At 47.5% G+C, this 16864-nt stretch overlaps 1 protein-coding gene across 1 annotated transcript; it reads left to right on the forward strand.

Annotated features, from left to right (window-relative positions):
* Window positions 1-1551: 1551 nt before the first annotated feature.
* On the forward strand, window positions 1552-15904 carry LOC148832607 (CD48 antigen-like). The gene is made up of 5 exons (XM_088918888.1): window positions 1552-1704; window positions 8819-9127; window positions 9468-9749; window positions 11781-11917; window positions 13208-15904. Exons 1-5 carry the CDS (start codon window positions 1668-1670, stop codon window positions 13367-13369), a joined length of 927 nt encoding a protein of 308 aa, XP_088775014.1. The 5' UTR covers window positions 1552-1667; the 3' UTR covers window positions 13370-15904.
* Window positions 15905-16864: the final 960 nt, after the last annotated feature.

Genomic DNA, 16864 nt, shown 5'->3' on the forward strand with positions numbered 1-16864 from the left:
GTGTGATCAGACAGTGTTAGTACTGGTGCAGTACCAGTGTGATCAGACAGTGTCAGTGCAGGTGCAGTAACAGTGTGATCAGACAGTGTCAGTGCAGGTGCAGCACCAGTGTGATCAGATAGGCAGTGTCAGTACAGGTGCGGTACCAGTGTGATCAGACAGTGTCAGTACAGGTGCAGCACCAGTGTGATCAGACAGTGTCAGTGCAGGTGCAGTACCAGTGTGACCAGGCGGTGTCAGTGCAGGTGCAGTACCAGTGTGATCAGACAGTGTCAGTGCAGGTGCAGTACCAGTGTGACCAGGCGGTGTCAGTGCAGGTGCAGTACCAGTGTGATCAGACAGGCAGTGTCAGTACAAGGTGCAGTACCAGTGTGATCAGACAGTGTCAGTACTAGTGCAGTACCAGTGTGATCAGACAGTGTTAGTACAGGTGCAGTAACAGTGTGATCAGACAGGCAGTGTCAGTACAGGTGCAGCACCAGTGTGATCAGACAGTGTCAGTACTAGTGCAGTACCAGTGTGATCAGGCGGTGTCAGTACAGGTGCAGTACCAGTGAGATCAGACAGTGTCAGTACTGGGTGCAGTACCAGTGTGATCAGACAGTGTTAGTACTGGTGCAGTACCAGTGTGATCAGACAGGCAGTGTCAGTACAGGTGCAGTACCAGTGTGATCAGATAGGCAGTGTCAGTACAGGTGCAGCACCAGTGTGATCAGACAGTGTCAGTACAGGTGCAGTACCAGTGTGGGCAGAAGATGTAAGTACTGGGTGCAGTACTAGTGTGATCAGACAGGCAGTGTCAGTACAGGTGCAGTACCAGTGTGATCAGAAGATGTCAGTACTGGGTGCAGTACTAATGTGATCAGACAGGCAGTTTCAGTACAGAGTGCGATATCAGTGTGATCAGACAGTGTCAGTACTAGTGCAGTACCAGTGTGATCAGGCGGTGTCAGTACAGGTGCAGTACCAGTGAGATCAGACAGTGTCAGTACTGGGTGCAGTACCAGTGTGATCAGACAGTGTCAGTACAGGTGCAGTACCAGTGTGATCAGATAGGCAGTGTCAGTACAGGTGCAGCACCAGTGTGATCAGACAGTGTCAGTACAGGTGCAGCACCAGTGTGATCAGACAGTGTCAGTACAGGTGCAGTACCAGTGTGACCAGGCGGTGTCAGTGCAGGTGCAGTACCAGTGTGATCAGATAGGCAGTGTCAGTACAGGTGCAGCACCAGTGTGATCAGACAGTGTCAGTACTAGTGCAGTACCAGTGTGATCAGACAGTGTCAGTACTGGGTGCAGTACCAGTGTGATCAGACAGTGTCAGTACTGGTGCAGTACCAGTGTGATCAGATAGGCAGTGTCAGTACAGGTGCAGCACCAGTGTGATCAGACAGTGTCAGTACAGGTGCAGTACCAGTGTGGGCAGAAGATGTAAGTACTGGGTGCAGTACTAGTGTGATCAGACAGGCAGTGTCAGTACAGGTGCAGTACCAGTGTGATCAGAAGATGTCAGTACTGGGTGCAGTACTAATGTGATCAGACAGGCAGTTTCAGTACAGAGTGCGATATCAGTGTGATCAGACAGTGTCAGTACAGGGTGCAATATCGGTGTGATCAGACAGGCAGTGTGTCCTCTCTTATGAAGAATAGCTGGGCGATAGAGGAGATATGAACAGTTTGTTGGTGAAGATGTTTTTCCTATTGGGTAAGTCAAGATGGAGTGTTTTTTTTCTGAGCTGTATCTCCTCTATTACGGTTGTACTACAATGCACTGTGCTCACTGTTTTTTTCCTTTTGTTGAAGAGCTAGTAACTGTAATAGTAGCCATTGTATTAGACTCCATTGTGAAAATTGAGGCAACATCATTTTTTGTAGCACAAGTATTATCTGTACTAATTATTATTATTATGGGCGGTGTGGTGGCTCTGTGGCTAAGGATCTGTGCCTGTGGCTGGAAGGTTGCTGGTTTGTATCCTGCGGCCGGCAGAGGAATCCTACTCCATTGGGCCCCTGAGCACGGCCCTTAACCTCAGCTGCTCCAGGGGTGCTGTATAAATGGCTGACCCTGCGCTCTGACCCCAAGCTTCTCTCCCTGTCTGTGTGTCTCATGGAGAGCAAGCTGGGGTATGTGAAAAGACAAATTTCGAATGCAAGAAATTGTATATGGCCAATAAAGTGATCTTATCTCTTATTGCAGTGCTGATGCTCAGAATTGTAGCGAGAATGGAAAGTGTAGATTAATCCAGTGAATCCCAGGCTCCATGCATGGGGAGGCAGTTGGCTGTTTAGAGATCTGTCGTTCCATTCCTTTTCATCCAGGAATGTTGATTGTTCAGAAAACCCAGTGACTCTTCGAAACAGGAGACTCTTGTTTTTTGAATGCTTTTAAATGGTATAATACTGTATATATACAGATATCCGAGATACACAGCAGTGTAAAATACACACAGATATTATACACAGCAATGTAATACAGGTACAGATATTATTCCAGATACACAGCAGTGTAGTACAAATACAGATATTATTCCAGATACAAGCAGTGTAATACAGGTACAGATATTATTCCAGATACACGCAGTGCAATACAGGTACAGATACTGTATTATTCCAGATACACATAGTGTAATAAAGGTACAGATATTATTCCTGATACACGCAGTATAATATATACACAGATATTATACACAACAGTGTAATACAGGTACAGATATTATTATCTGTTACACAACAGTGTAATGAAGCTAATTCTGTATTACTCAGAATGGGTTATACTTCTGGTTTCTCTTAACGTCAGGGTGCTTTCTAAAAGTAAAAGGCTAAATCTCTTCTAAGCTCTGAACCGTCAGCAAGCTTCCTCTAACATGCTGAGGTGTGTAAAAGCAATATAAAAAAAACTCTTCAGCAGTGTGCATGCCAACATCAAGCAGGGCACAGGGGCACTGGACCTTCAAGTGACCATTGAACGCGCCTGATTTCAGACCCAGACAGGTGCACCACTGGACCGCGTGCTTTTGTGATGAAGCAGCCTGGGTCAATATTTCCAGGCGATAGATTAATCAGTTGTGTTGGGCTGCAGACACAGTGGGCTGGCACGGTGGCTGGGGCCCTGGGTTCAATTGCTGGGGTGCTGTCTGTGTGGAGTTTGCATGTTCTCGATTGCTGGTGTCCTGTCAACCAGCCTGTGATCTGTGCGTTGCCGTTGTGGGAAGTGAGAAGCTTCGAAAAAGGAAAATATGAACTGCAGGAAAAGCCTCAAGGGGCGTATTCTTACACGGCATCACTATATATACAGTCTATGATTTGTCTAGTTCAAGCAGGGAGCTGCGTCAGCATGCATAGGCTGTAAAGGAATAAGTAATGGTTTATTGCATCCTGAAAGGAAAAGAAAACAGACAATATTTAAGCTGTGGAGCCTTCTTCAGGAGACAGCTTGACACCTGCAGAAGGCTCCACCGACAAAACATTGTCTCTCTTTTCTTCTCAGCATGGAACAAACTTCTACGCTTTCCTGTGTTTTAGCTATGCTCTATGCTTTGTATACAGTGTTTTGTGTTTGACTTGTTAGAAATGGGGGGTTAACTAAACCTCATATTAACTCAGATAAATAATCAGACACACTTGGTTGAACAAACATTTGTCAACAACGCCAATCCACACACTAAACCACATACATGGACGGGACACGTCTACAGACAAGGCGTTTCAGAGACCTACATCGAAACCACCAGGGGAAGCGTCAGTGCTCAGCTCGCAAGCTCTCTTTAGCAAGATGCAAATGCATCTCTCCAGCTGGGTCTTTTCTTCAGATGATCTAGAATCAGGATCTCTCGCCCGGCACAAGCTTCAAGTTCTGTCTCTTCTTCTTGTCTCTCTGCTGTGGTTTGACCTTTTCTTTCTGCCTTTGTCTGTCTTGATATGATCTTATAGATTGTCTCTTTCTGGACTGGTGATTGACATTTAATCACTTACCCAGAACTTAATTAACTAAGCTTAACTAAGGTAAAGGCTATGATTACATTGATCACAGAATATGGACCCAATACATCTCAGCTAACCTCCCCTCTGCTTTGAAATGTTTACACTACGAGGTGTCACACACTTGATCTAGATTCTTAGAGATGGTTTCTACTTACCTATAGCTGTAACAGTATATAGTTATGTGTTTTAGATGTTGTATCTCTGGACAATGCGATATACACTATATATCATATAGTGTTATGTGTGTTTGTGTGTTTATATACTTTAATTGTTTTATCTCTGCACTATGCTATGCACACTATATAACATACAGTGTTTTACAGATCTGTCCCTTGCTGTTCTGAGGAGGATTAAGATGAGGAATTTGAAAATCCCAGACTGCTGCTTCGTGTTTTTATCTGATATTTATAATGTTTAGAATAATCTATAATAAATAATAATAAATTAATAATTTATTAGCTCCAAGTAATATTTCATGGACAGTTGTCTTGGAAAGCACTAATATAAAAACAATAACATCAATAACACAATTTAGTACAGTATTATTGATCCACACCTCATTACATTCAAGTGAAAGACTAATACAGGCCTTGGTAGGATTAACAAACTCATTTAAAAGACCATTAATGATGAATTAAAAACAGAAACACACCCATGGTTTGCCCAGTCCTTCATCTAAAACATGTGGAACACAAGGTTGAGGGGTCCCCAGTCCGAGCCCTGAGGACCCCTGCAGTAATCAAATACTGACTCTTCCACAGCTGGCAGTGTTTTCCTCTGAGCTGAAAGGCTGACAACTGCAATACTCTTTAAAAACTATAAAGTACATGAGCACACAGGAAGGTCACAAACAAGAGGTCATTCAGCCCATCAGACCTGTCTGGTAGTTAGTAGGCAATTGATCTGAGGATCTAATCTGATTTCCTGAAAGGAGCAGCAGGGTATCAGCGTCACCAACATGGCTGGGCAGCTTGTTCCACACTCCTACTACCCTTTTTGTAAAGAAGTACCTTCTGTCCTGACCGGAGGATTTCATCCAGCTGTTTACTGAAACAAACCAGTCCCTCAGTATTGGAGAAAGTTTTCCGCTTCCCCAGTCAGGAGTCTCAGAAGTTTTTATTTCATGCGCATTGGAGCGAAACACACAGAGATGCTCTGTGTATTTTTCTCAAAGTGATTAAATTAGCACAGCAGTCTGTTATCTATCCTGCTTCCCTGTGCTGGTCATATTGGCAGCATTCCAGGATCACTCTCATTGTCCTCTTCCCTATTTGCCAAATATCACTTCTTTTATCAGAATTGGTTACTTAGCTTTGTAGCTGGCTTTCCTGTATAACACAGTATAGAATTATATAGCAGCCCTTGTGGCCAGCATTCTTCCAACCCAGTTCAAATTAGTTCTGAATGTCCAGCTTATAAAATACTGCAGCTTCAGCAGAAAATGTGTGTGCAAAGTTCACTAAGACCCTCTCAACGACATGGCTGGGCATCTTTTTCCACTCTCCCACCTCCCTTTGTGTAAAGTAGTGCTTCCTGTTCTCAGAACTTCATGCTCCTGCTTGTGGTTTGCCCTGGTGTTCTGGTGAAGGGCCGACCAGCGTGCTGCTGGCACATTTCTCTGCAAGACAGAAGCTCCCCAGCGAGATGTGAAAACCCTCTCGCTCAGTCGCGGGAGTGGCCCTGGCGCAGAAGGGGAAGTGAGGAGCTGGGTTTGAGTCAGACAGGAACTGGGAGAGAGCACTGCAGCAGGAACTGGGGGGAGGGGTGTTTCCTCTGTCAGCTGACGATCGCGGGAAAGACGTGGCCCAGTCTAGTTGAGAAAAGGGCCAGCAGTGCCCCTCCTCGAACAGGACAGCCATGCCCGACAGAAACGATCAGCCGTGTATACCCCCTTTCTCACTCCCAGGGGTCGCTCCACGGTGTCACAAGAAAGCGGACGCAAGCTGTGATCAAAACTAAGGAAATTTTTAAGGATCAAACCAGGGGAACATGCTTTTAAAAAAGCCCTTCCAGAACAGTGCGTTATAGTAGTAGCAGGCTAAAGCTTTAAAGTTGCGGCCTCTCACATTTCACACAAGATGGTAACAACACAGGCTTTTCCTGCTCTGAGGAAGAGGAGGAGGAGGAGGGCTGAACTCCTGCGAGATTCTCTGTGCTCAGACCACAAACAGGGCACGAGTAGAAAAATACGTGGATGTGCTTTAAAACCACAAACTGGAGGTACTTCTCTACACAAAGGGAGGTGGGAGTGTGGAACAAGCTGCCCAGCCATGCTGTTGAAGCCGATACCCTGGATGCGACAGCTGGATGAGGTCCCTGCATCAATTAGCTACTTATTACCTGACAGGCTAGATGGACCAAATGGCTCCTCTCTTCTGTGACCTTGTCTTGTGCTGTAGGAGGTCTTAAAAAAAGCTGTTGATTTTTTCTCTCCTCTGAAAGGGTGTGTGTACAGCTGAGCGTGGGTCTGTTCACCTCTTGACACGGGGTGTCAAGACCACAGGTCCACCTCTTGAGCTCGTGGGGGCTGCACAGGCTGGCCTGTGGAAAATCCTGACCCAGAAGAAGAGGTCAGGGCCAATGACCTGGTTCAAACTTCCCCTTATCACTCCATCATCGAGTGACGCCGGTACGAGTGGAAAATGTGTGTTCATAACAGCAGCAACAGAGGGATTGACAAGAAATAGCTAAATGAGCTGGAGATTGGTCCTGTTTCCAAAGAGTCCAAACGTACCGACGGTTTTCTTTAAAAGGCTGAAATACAGCTTTTGCTTCTGATGTTACTGCGCAGCATCAGTGTGTGTGTCAGCTGGAGTGTGTCTGAGCGATGGGTTTCAGCTCTGTGTGATCAGCCCATCACACAGGGCTGAACAGGTAACAGGAGGTCACCTGTGTGTAACTTCTTCTATTGTGGAGATAATACCACAGTACTGCGACTGACTGACACACACACACAGACACCGACTAACTGACTGACACACACACACACAGACACTGACTGACTGACACACACACAGACACCGACTGACTGACACACACACAGGCACCGACTGACTGACAGACACACACACAGGTACTGACTGACTGACACACACACACACACACACACACAGACACCGACTGACTGACACACACACAGGCACCGACTGACTGACAGACACACACACACACACACACAGGTACTGACTGACTGACACACACACACAGACACTGACTGACTGACACACACACAGACACCGACTGACTGACTGACACACACACAGGCAGCGAATGACTGACAGACACACACACAGACACTGACTGACTGACCGACTCTCACTCACTCACACACACACACACACACACAGGCACTGACTGACTGACTCAACAGCTTCTATCCAAGCAGCAGCATGTGCTGGAGTAATTGGCTCATTTCTCCTTATGTAACAGCATTTTCTAGGTTTTGGTCACTTTTGGTATTGCAAAGTCAGTCGCAACTGAATGCATTACCCTGCTACTTAAATTGTTCAAAACCACAGACAGGCTGCTCTTCAGACAGCACCAGCTCAGACAGCTCAGAACGCTATTCGTGCACTAACCACTGTGAGTGCCACGCCTCCATTTCTCACCATGTCCAGCCCAAGCCCAAGTGCTCTCGCAGCTACAGGTGCCTAAATCTGTATTTGGTGGTTTAGCTGATCTTTCTACACTGGGTTTTGTTCTACGGTTCTGTCATGACGTTTTTCTGAGGAGACCGTAACCACGACCCAGAGCACACTCACATCAGCATCAGTCACCCAGCTTTCCATGACACCCTGAACATCACAAGGTCCTACAGGGAGTCACATTAAAACCATAACCCACATACCAGAGTATAGCAGCCATTAGCAATGACCGACACCGTTCACCTTATAACCAGAAATCCTTTCATGATCACACACTGACCACTAAGCCAGAGAAGCCACACCATGAACCATAACCTGTAACCATACAACCATTACTGTCAGCCAGTAACCTGGAGAACACACCCACACCATGAACCATAACCACACAACCATTACTGTCTGCCAGTAACCATAACCTGGAGAACACACCCACACTATGAATCATAACCTGTAACCATACAGCCATTACTGTCAGCCAGTTACCTGGAGAACACACCCACATCATGAACCATAACCACACAACCATTACTGTCAGCCAGTAACCTGTAGAACACACCCACACCATGAACCATAACTGCACAACCATTACTGTCAGCCAGTTACCATAACCTGGAGAACACACCCATACCATGAACCATAACCACACAACCATTACTGTCTGCCAGTAACCTGGAGAACACACCCACACCATGAACCATAACCACACAATCATTACTGTCAGCCAGTAACCTGGAGAACACACCCACACCATGAACCATAACCACACAATCATTACTGTCAGCCAGTAACCTGGAGAACACACCCACACCATGAACCATAACCACACAACCATTACTGTCAGCCAGTAACCTGGAGAACACACCCACACCATGAACCATAACCACACAACCATTACTGTCAGCCAGTAACCTGGAGAACACACCCACATCATGAACCATAACCCTCACCCGTACCTGAATGAAACGAAAGCCTCAGGTACATCTGAAACAAGTTAGAAAGCACTCATCAAGCCAGCAGCACAAGTACAGGGAGATGTTAGCCTCCATGATTATAATGAATAACCAGAAAGCTCAGATTCCACCAGGACCAGGACTGAAAACCACTGAGCTGGACATTGAAGCCTCTTGACCTCATGAACTGGGCCAGTGCACAGAGAGTATATTTTGTGTCAGTCCTGTTTCTTCTTGCTCACAGGGAGGTATCTGTCTTCCACCCAACACCAAGGGGAGACAATGAGAGGCATTGTGGGAGAGTCAGTGGTTTTTAAAGCCCCAGTATCACAACAGGGGTTTCTGCGCTACGGGACCCATGATGACATCGCAAGGGTTTTCCAAGGGAGCAGAAAGACCTACAACATAGAAACGTTCAGAGGAAGAGTGATCTGGGACAATCAGACCGGACTCTTTCAGCTCACAAACCTCACCTTGAATGACCAGGGGAATTATACAGTGGAGAACATTGATGGAATGAAGACAGTTACAGTATTTCATTTGACAGTGTACAGTAAGTCTCCATTGTGTCCACGGTGTTTAACCCAATAGTGGACAGTTAGTGTCTCCATTGTATCCAGTGTTAAATATGACAGTGAACAGTCAGTGTGTCCATTGTATCCAATATTTATCCTGACAGAGGACAGTCAGTGTGTCCTTTGTGTCCACAGTGTTTAACCATGTTTAACCTGACAGAGAACAGCCACTGTGTCCATTTTGTCCACAGTGTTTAACCTGACAGTGGACAGTCCATGATTCCTTTGTAAAAATCTCAAACTTAATAAGGAAGTACATTTTAGGCAAGAATGTTTGTCCTTTCAGACTTTGTCCATCAGTTGTTCTGTCCTCAACAGCTCGTGTGTCCAAGCCTGAGGTGAGGGTTTCTCAGAGTCTGCCCACAGTAGAAATACACTGCTCTCTGCTGTGCTCTGTGAGTAACGGGAGAGAGGTGACCCTATCCTGGCAGAGAGAGGGAGAGACACTCAACCACACCAGCAACCCTGATCTCAACACCCCCCTGACTCTCCCTCTGGAGACAGAAGGACTCTCTCACTCCTACAGCTGTGTGGCTTCTAACCCAGTCAGCACTGAGAGAACCACATTTAATATTCCAAAGTACAGCATCGATGGCAAAGGTAGGATATTATCTACTGCAATTTTCTCTCTCCCATCAAATAAATAGGTGCACTTTAATACATATTATTTCTGTTTCCATGTCTGAAATACGTGTTCTTAAACTTTGCAAGTTGCTCAACAACACTACTTTTGCAGTATAATAAGAACATTACAAACCATACAAGGCCATTCAACCCATCCTATTTGGTAGTTAGAAATATTGTACATAAATGTATTAACATTAAATACATTTGTAAATATTCACACATACTTTTTCAGATGTATTTTAATTAATTTTAAAATATATTTAAGTGATACACGTTCTGTTTTCCAAATAAAAAGATGCAGTGTTTGTTACAAAAATGTATTGTTACAAACCTGGGGGTGTTAAAATGACAAAATGCATTAGTAGGTAATTAACTCAGTATAAAGATCTACATCCTGACATCCGTCTGTTATGTAAGCAAATAATAAGGACTAATAATCAGTCTGAGTCCACAGACCTACCTTCTAGAAACATAGATGATCCCAGAATTCTCACCTTTTAATCTTACTATACAAACACACCTTAATGGGTGAAAGACAGATAGTGCGCCAGAGGAAAGCAGAGTGATGAAGCTAGTTCAGAGAGGGATGATTATTAGGAGGCCGTGAGGGTTAAAGGCCAGGGGGAAATTTAACCAGGACACCGGTTAACATCCCTACTCTCTTTGAGAAACACCCTGGGATTTTTAACCACAGAGAGTCAGGACCTCGATTTTACATCTCATCTGAAGGACGGTGCCTGTTTACAGTGTAGTGTCCCCGTCACTATACTGGGGCATTTGGACCCACACAGACCACAGGGTGAGCGCCCCCTGCTGCACCCACTAACACCTCTTCCAGCAGCAGCCTTAGCTTTCCCAGGAGTCTCCCCTCCAGGTACTGGCCAGGCTCCCTCCTGCTGGGCTCCAGTGGACTGCCAGCTGGGAGCTGCAGGGTGATATGGCTGCTGGCTAGTGATGATGATGACCCTTCTTTCTTCTTGTTCTGGGCGTCTGGTCTATATTCATGCTGTGGCCCATTCCTCTAGAGACGGGCTTGATGACCTCACTGGAGTGGCTTATTGATTTAACAGTGAAATTAATTTACCTGAATAAATTATTGGGACTCCTCTTGATTTATGAGCGTCTTCCTCCCATCTAGTTCTCTCCTAGGGCATGAGCAGCTTGGTAAATAGAGCAAAGCAACGTCCATTGTTCCCAGGCTTCAGAGAAAGACACAGACAGGCACTGCAGAACCAGTTTTCCCAGAAGCCAGTTAACCTACCAGCATGTCCCTGCACTGTGGGAAGAAACTGGGGGCACTGCTGGGGTTCAGTCAAATTCAGTTAATAAGCTCTATTGATGATGATGATGATGATTATTACTATTACTACTCCTTCTCTCTTATCTGACTGTGTCACTGAGCCTTTCTCTCAGCACAGTGATAGTGAGTCCAGTCTCCTCATGTTTCAACTGGACACGTCTCTAGGCACAGTGATAGTGAGTCCAGTCTCCTCATGTTTCAACAGGACACGTCTCTAGGCACAGTGATAGTGAGTCCAGTCTCCTCATGTTTCAACAGAACACGTCTCTAGGCACAGTGATAGTGAGTCCAGTCTCCTCATGTTTCAACAGGCCACGTCTCTAGGCACAGTGATAGTGAGTCCAGTCTCCTCATGTTTCACAAGGACACGTCTCTAGGCACAGTGATAGTGAGTCCAGTCTCCTCATGTTTCAACAGGACACGTCTCTAGGCACTGTGATAGTGAGTCCAGTCTCCTCATGTTTCAACAGGACACGTCTCTAGGCACTGTGATAGTGAGTCCAGTCTCCTCATGTTTCAACTGGACACGTCTCTAGGCACTGTGATAATTAGTCCAGTCTCCTCATGTCTCAACAAGACACATGGCTCAGCGCAGTGATAATGAGACAAGTCCCTAAAGGTTTCAACAAGACACAGTCATATTTCAATAGGACACGTCTTTCGGCACAGTGACAGTGTTAATCTCTTTTTCTCTGTGTCTCCAGCTGTGCCTCTTGCTCCAGGCTGCCCAGCACCTCTCAATATAGAAAAGCTGATGAGGTTTGCAGTGTTTGGTCTGGTCACTGCAGCAGTGTTCGGCTTCTCAGTCTGGCTTCTCAGAAGGACTTCGTACTCAAGAACGGTATATATTATTTTTATTTTATCCACTGGTAATCAGGAACTTTTCTAGGACTTTTCATTACGGGTGAAACCCCTGTAGTGCTGCTGAAGATAAATTCCTGTCAGAGCCGTTTAGCACTGGCCACACTGTAAGCTCCATGGTGCCTGGCAGGAGAGAGAGTGCTAATTGGATGAGCAGCACCTCTCCCCGTGACATCACACAGGCAGGGGGAGAAGAGAGAAACTGCTGCCCCAGTTGAGTTAAGGCAGAACTGTAGGAAGAACAACTTGTTTAAGACCAGAGTGGGACTGTGTCTGGACACTGGGTTAACACCTCTAATCTTAAGGAGCGGTTTCAGGGGATCATTAAAAGCTCCCTGCAGTTCTCAGGTCAATGAATAATTCCAAGGGTGGCACTTCCTGCAGCACAGTACCTGGCCACCATTGGGACATTAGTTTGGAGACTGTGATCCAGGGGGAAGAGTGCCCCCTACTGGTTCACCAGCACCACCTACAGCAGCATTGTGGTTTTCTGGTCTCCCATCCCAGTAGTGACCAGGCTCAGACTTGCTCAGCTTCTGACATCTGATCTGTTCAGTTTACATACTTGATCCCTGTCTGTCAACTGCTCAATAAAGCCCAAACTGCACCTGTTTTATAATATACAAAGTTTACAGTATTGCATTACATCTTAATTATACATTGTACAGTGGTGCCTTATCTTGTGACACCGGGACTGCAGATTCACCTATTCTGACAACATGAACACGGTGTGCATTACCTGGAAGCAAGGGAACCTTATTAGTGATTAATTTCATCATACATTTCATTCATCATACAGTGTGATCTGCATATCTGGATGTACAGTCTTGTCCAATACTCAGTTCAAACACACTTCCTGTCCAGACTGTCGGTTCGAAAGCACATCCTGTCTGGCTGGTCTGTGATGGTTTGGTGCTTCCGTGTGTATTAAATAATTCTGTCCATGAAAGCCAAGTGTTGGCCTTCTGTTGCGATCACAGCTGCACGAGAGTGTATTTATGCAGTTGTGTGTGCACGTATGTGTGTGTGTTTGTGTGTGCGTGTGTGCGCGCATGGGTATGCATGTGTGTGCACATATGTATGCGTGTGTGTGCGCATGGGTATGCATGTGTGTGCATATATGTATGTGTGTGTGCGCACATGGGTGTGCATGTGTGTGTGTGCATGCATTCTTTAGCACTATGTTCTGTCTCTTCTGTCCCATCCTACACACCTCCCTCCTGACCCCTGAACCCTGACCTGGGTCTCTTTTGTCCTGTTTCCCATGCAGGACGCAGGGTACAAGATGGAAGATCAGCCTGGGGACAGGCGGGCCAGCAGGCAGAGCCCCTGTGCTCACCCAGGACCCCCAGCATCCGCAAACATCCCACACTCTGTGCCCCTCACAGGTCATGAATTTGAGCACCCAGGTGTGGACCCCAGTAAAATTTGACTGCAGCCCCCTCTACAGCGTTTCTCTGTAGAAGAGGGATGCACCCCAGAAAGGATTTGAAGGATTTTACTGCAGACTCCAGTAAAATCAAAAAGATTTGGATGTGAAACAAAATCTAAAGAATTTGGATTCTTGGAAGATTTTTGATGTAGACCCCCCCAAAAAAAAAATTTAAAGGCCATGACTGTAGACCCTGGGACTGGTGTCATCAGCTGCTGTCCTAGACCCTCAATCTGGTCCACAGGCCGCCAGAGCAGGACAAACCAGACCGGACTCTCAGTCTCTGCTGCTGCATCCTGGGAGGCTGGACGCAAGCTGCCAACTGGTCATCTTCTGGTGATGAGTGGGGAGGCCATGAAATCGCATACAGTCAGCAGAGTAGGATTTAACTGAAGGGGTGTTGTGTTGAAATTGTATAGGGCCCTAATAAGACCTGAGTTAGGATGTAGTGTACAGATTTGGTCACTATGTTTCAAAAACAATGTTTCTGCTCTGGAATCAGTCCAGATGAGAGAAGCCAGAGGCCATGGGGCGGGAGGGAAAGTCCTACACTGACAGACTGAAGGAACTGAGTCTCTCTAGTGTGAAGGGAGTGTCCCACACTGACAGGCTGGAGGAACTGAATCTCTTCAATTTGGAATAGAGAAGACTCAGAGGGGACCTGAGACACGTATTCGTATTCAAAATCCTCTAAGACACTGGCATAGTCAACCTAGACGAATTCTTCAGTCTGCACGGTCAAACCAGAGAAAACATGGATTTCCTAACATGGATTATATGTAAGGATAAGCTTACATGGATAAGCTTTTAACACAGGATAGGTATAGATAGAATAGGAGACAAGTCATTACTAAAGGTGGTGGGAGTGTGAAACAAGCCACCCAGCCGTGTTTTTGAAGCCAATACCCTGGTTTCTTTCAAGACAGCTGGATGAGATCCCCTGATCAATTTACTACTAATGACCAAACGACCTAACAGGCCAAACTGCCTCCTCTCGTTTGTGACCTGTCTTGCCAGCACAGGAAGATCCTCGGAGTCAAGTGAGACCAATAAGATCACGGATAACGAGATCACTGGGTGAACTGGCCGGCGCGCAGAGAACATGGCTGGAGATCAGCTGGCGAAGTCCACGCTCCACGCCCGACAGTAACAAAGTCAAGTGAGGTCGCTGGGGGTTCACTGTTCCCCACTGACAGGGAGAACTGGGGGAACCCAGCCGCAATGAGAGGGCCCAAGCTGGTGAGCCAGGAAGTATCCAGCCATATAGGCCTGTAGCGCCCCCTGGTGGGCCAGGGCGTAACCACAGGGCTCCCCTTCCACCCTGCCGCCAGGCCCCTGACTGAACCTCTGTCCTGAGATTTGACAGATTCTCAGATTCCTGGGGATTTAGACTGCACAAGTACAAAACGTCATTTGGAAACTCAAAAATAAAATAGCAAGTGGATTTGAGAACATGAAAATGTTTGAAATAACACTTTTTTTGCAACAAAGTGGAAGTACTCTGTCATAGCAGCGTCAGAGGCTGAAAAATGGAGTGTGGGAGGAACGGTACTGATTTGAATCACTGTACAGCTCGGAGGACACTGGGTAATCACTGTACAGCTCAGAGGACACTTGTTAATCACTGTACAGCTCAGAGGACACTGGGTAATCACTGTACAGCTCAGAGGACACTTGTTAATCACTGTACAGCTCAGAGGAAACATGTGGGGCTGCGAGACGGGTCTGACTGGGCCTCGGACTGAGGGGGGGGCTCTGGAACAGGGTGCAAAGACACGACGCCTCATTACAAGAGGTAACAGGCCCAGTCAGCAGGGACCTAACACACAGAGACAGAGAGGACTCGACCCCCAGGGGCGCCAGCGAGGAAGGCCCCAGCATCGTCTTCCTCCGCCCTGGACTCGGAGACCAACAGCTCGGTGGGGGAGAGCGTCGGGGATCACATCTTTCAGGACGGCCAGGACTGAGAGGATGCCCCAGACCCACCGAAGGAGCTACACAGAGTTTCATCTCTTCGATCAGCGTGCTGGAGAGAGACACACCAGATCACCGACTGGAACTGGCTCCAGAGCACAGCGCTGCAGGATTCTGTTCTGGGATGCTGTGTGCGGAAGCTGGGGTCCAAGGGGTTCTTGTGCTGGTCCAGAATGGGTTTTTGTGTCCTGGGCTCTGCGTGTGGGTAGACTGTGTTCAAGGCTGGAATTGCTAGAGAATTAAAGGTATGTAGGGTAACTGTCCTGCCTGGTCTGTGGGTGCCCTGCTGGCTGTGGGGAGTATGAAGAGACTGTTGTAGGGGAAAGGGCTCCTAGCACCCACATACTGGCCTAGTGGAGCAGCCAGCTACAAAGCCAAAGCCCTTCCTGGATTTAGGGGTCACCAGCTGTGACAGTAGTAATAGCAGAGGCTACTACCCTGTAGTAGCTCTCTGAACCACTGTAAATCTCTCTACACTGTGAGGAAACTGTACAAGTAATGTTACGTTTTCAATAAACGTGCTACAGCTCTGGAGCAAAATAAAAAACGGACTAAAAAAAAGTGACTTTTCTGCTCAAATTCCCCCGGAGCTGGGTTGAGGATGTGTCGTCATGGAAACGGAAAGTCAGTTCTTACCCTGCCGGCAGGGATGCGCTGGCGTGACAGAGGAGCCCGGCATTCACACCACCATAGCGCAGCGCGTGTTTAAAAAAGTTCAGCGCGTGTACACACAGTGTGTCGGCGTGTGTGGCCCACAGCCGAGCTGCTCGTGAAAACCACACACACCTTCTCTGACGGCCCTCCCGGTGAAGTCCTGAATAAAACCACCGGTCTGGTTTTCGAAAGGCCAGCGCACTTGGGCCCTCCTATGTGAGAGGCTCTTGTGTAACAAGAGAAACCACACACACCTCACAGCGCTCATCCGGCCACTGGCCGACTCTCCGCTCGCTCTGTTTAGCATCAAAAGCAGAACAGCTCTGCGAAGCTGCCTTCCCACAGTCCCCCGATACTCGTGTGTAAGCACAGCCTGAGAGCTCGGGCCGACTCTCGCGCCACTGCCTTCCCACAGTCCCCCGATACTCGTCCCCCGATACTCGTGTGTAAGCACAGCCTGAGAGCTCGGGCCGACTCTCGCGCCACTGCCTTCCCACAGTCCCCCGATACTCGTCCCCCGATACCCGTGTGTAAGCACAGCCTGAGAGCTCGGGCCGACTCTCGCGCCACTGCCTTCCCACAGTCTCCCGATACTCGTGTGTAAGCACAGCCTGAGAGCTCGGGCCGACTCTCGCGCCACTGCCTTCCCACAGTCCCCCGATACTCGTCCCCCGATACTCGTCCCCCGATACCCGTGTGTAAGCACAGCCTGAGAGCTCGGGCCGACTCTCGCGCCACTGCCTTCCCACAGTCCCCCGATACTCGTCCCCCGATACTCGTGTGTAAGCACAGCCTGAGAGCTCGGGCCAACTCTCGCGCCACTGCCTTCCCACAGTCCCCCGATACTCGTCCCCCGATACCCGTGTC

Source organism: Atractosteus spatula, chromosome 6, assembly GCF_055471065.1.
Source record: "Atractosteus spatula isolate fAtrSpa1 chromosome 6, fAtrSpa1.hap1, whole genome shotgun sequence".
Taxonomy (NCBI): domain Eukaryota; kingdom Metazoa; phylum Chordata; class Actinopteri; order Semionotiformes; family Lepisosteidae; genus Atractosteus; species Atractosteus spatula.

Coding starts and splice junctions, on each gene's coding strand:
- LOC148832607 (XM_088918888.1), top strand. CDS start 1,668: ATGAACAGTTTGTTGGTGAAGATGTTTTTCCTATTGG. Junction 1,705..8,818: donor GAAGATGTTTTTCCTATTGG/GTAAGTCAAGAT, acceptor TCTTGCTCACAG/GGAGGTATCTGTCTTCCACC. Junction 9,128..9,467: donor ATTTCATTTGACAGTGTACA/GTAAGTCTCCAT, acceptor TGTCCTCAACAG/CTCGTGTGTCCAAGCCTGAG.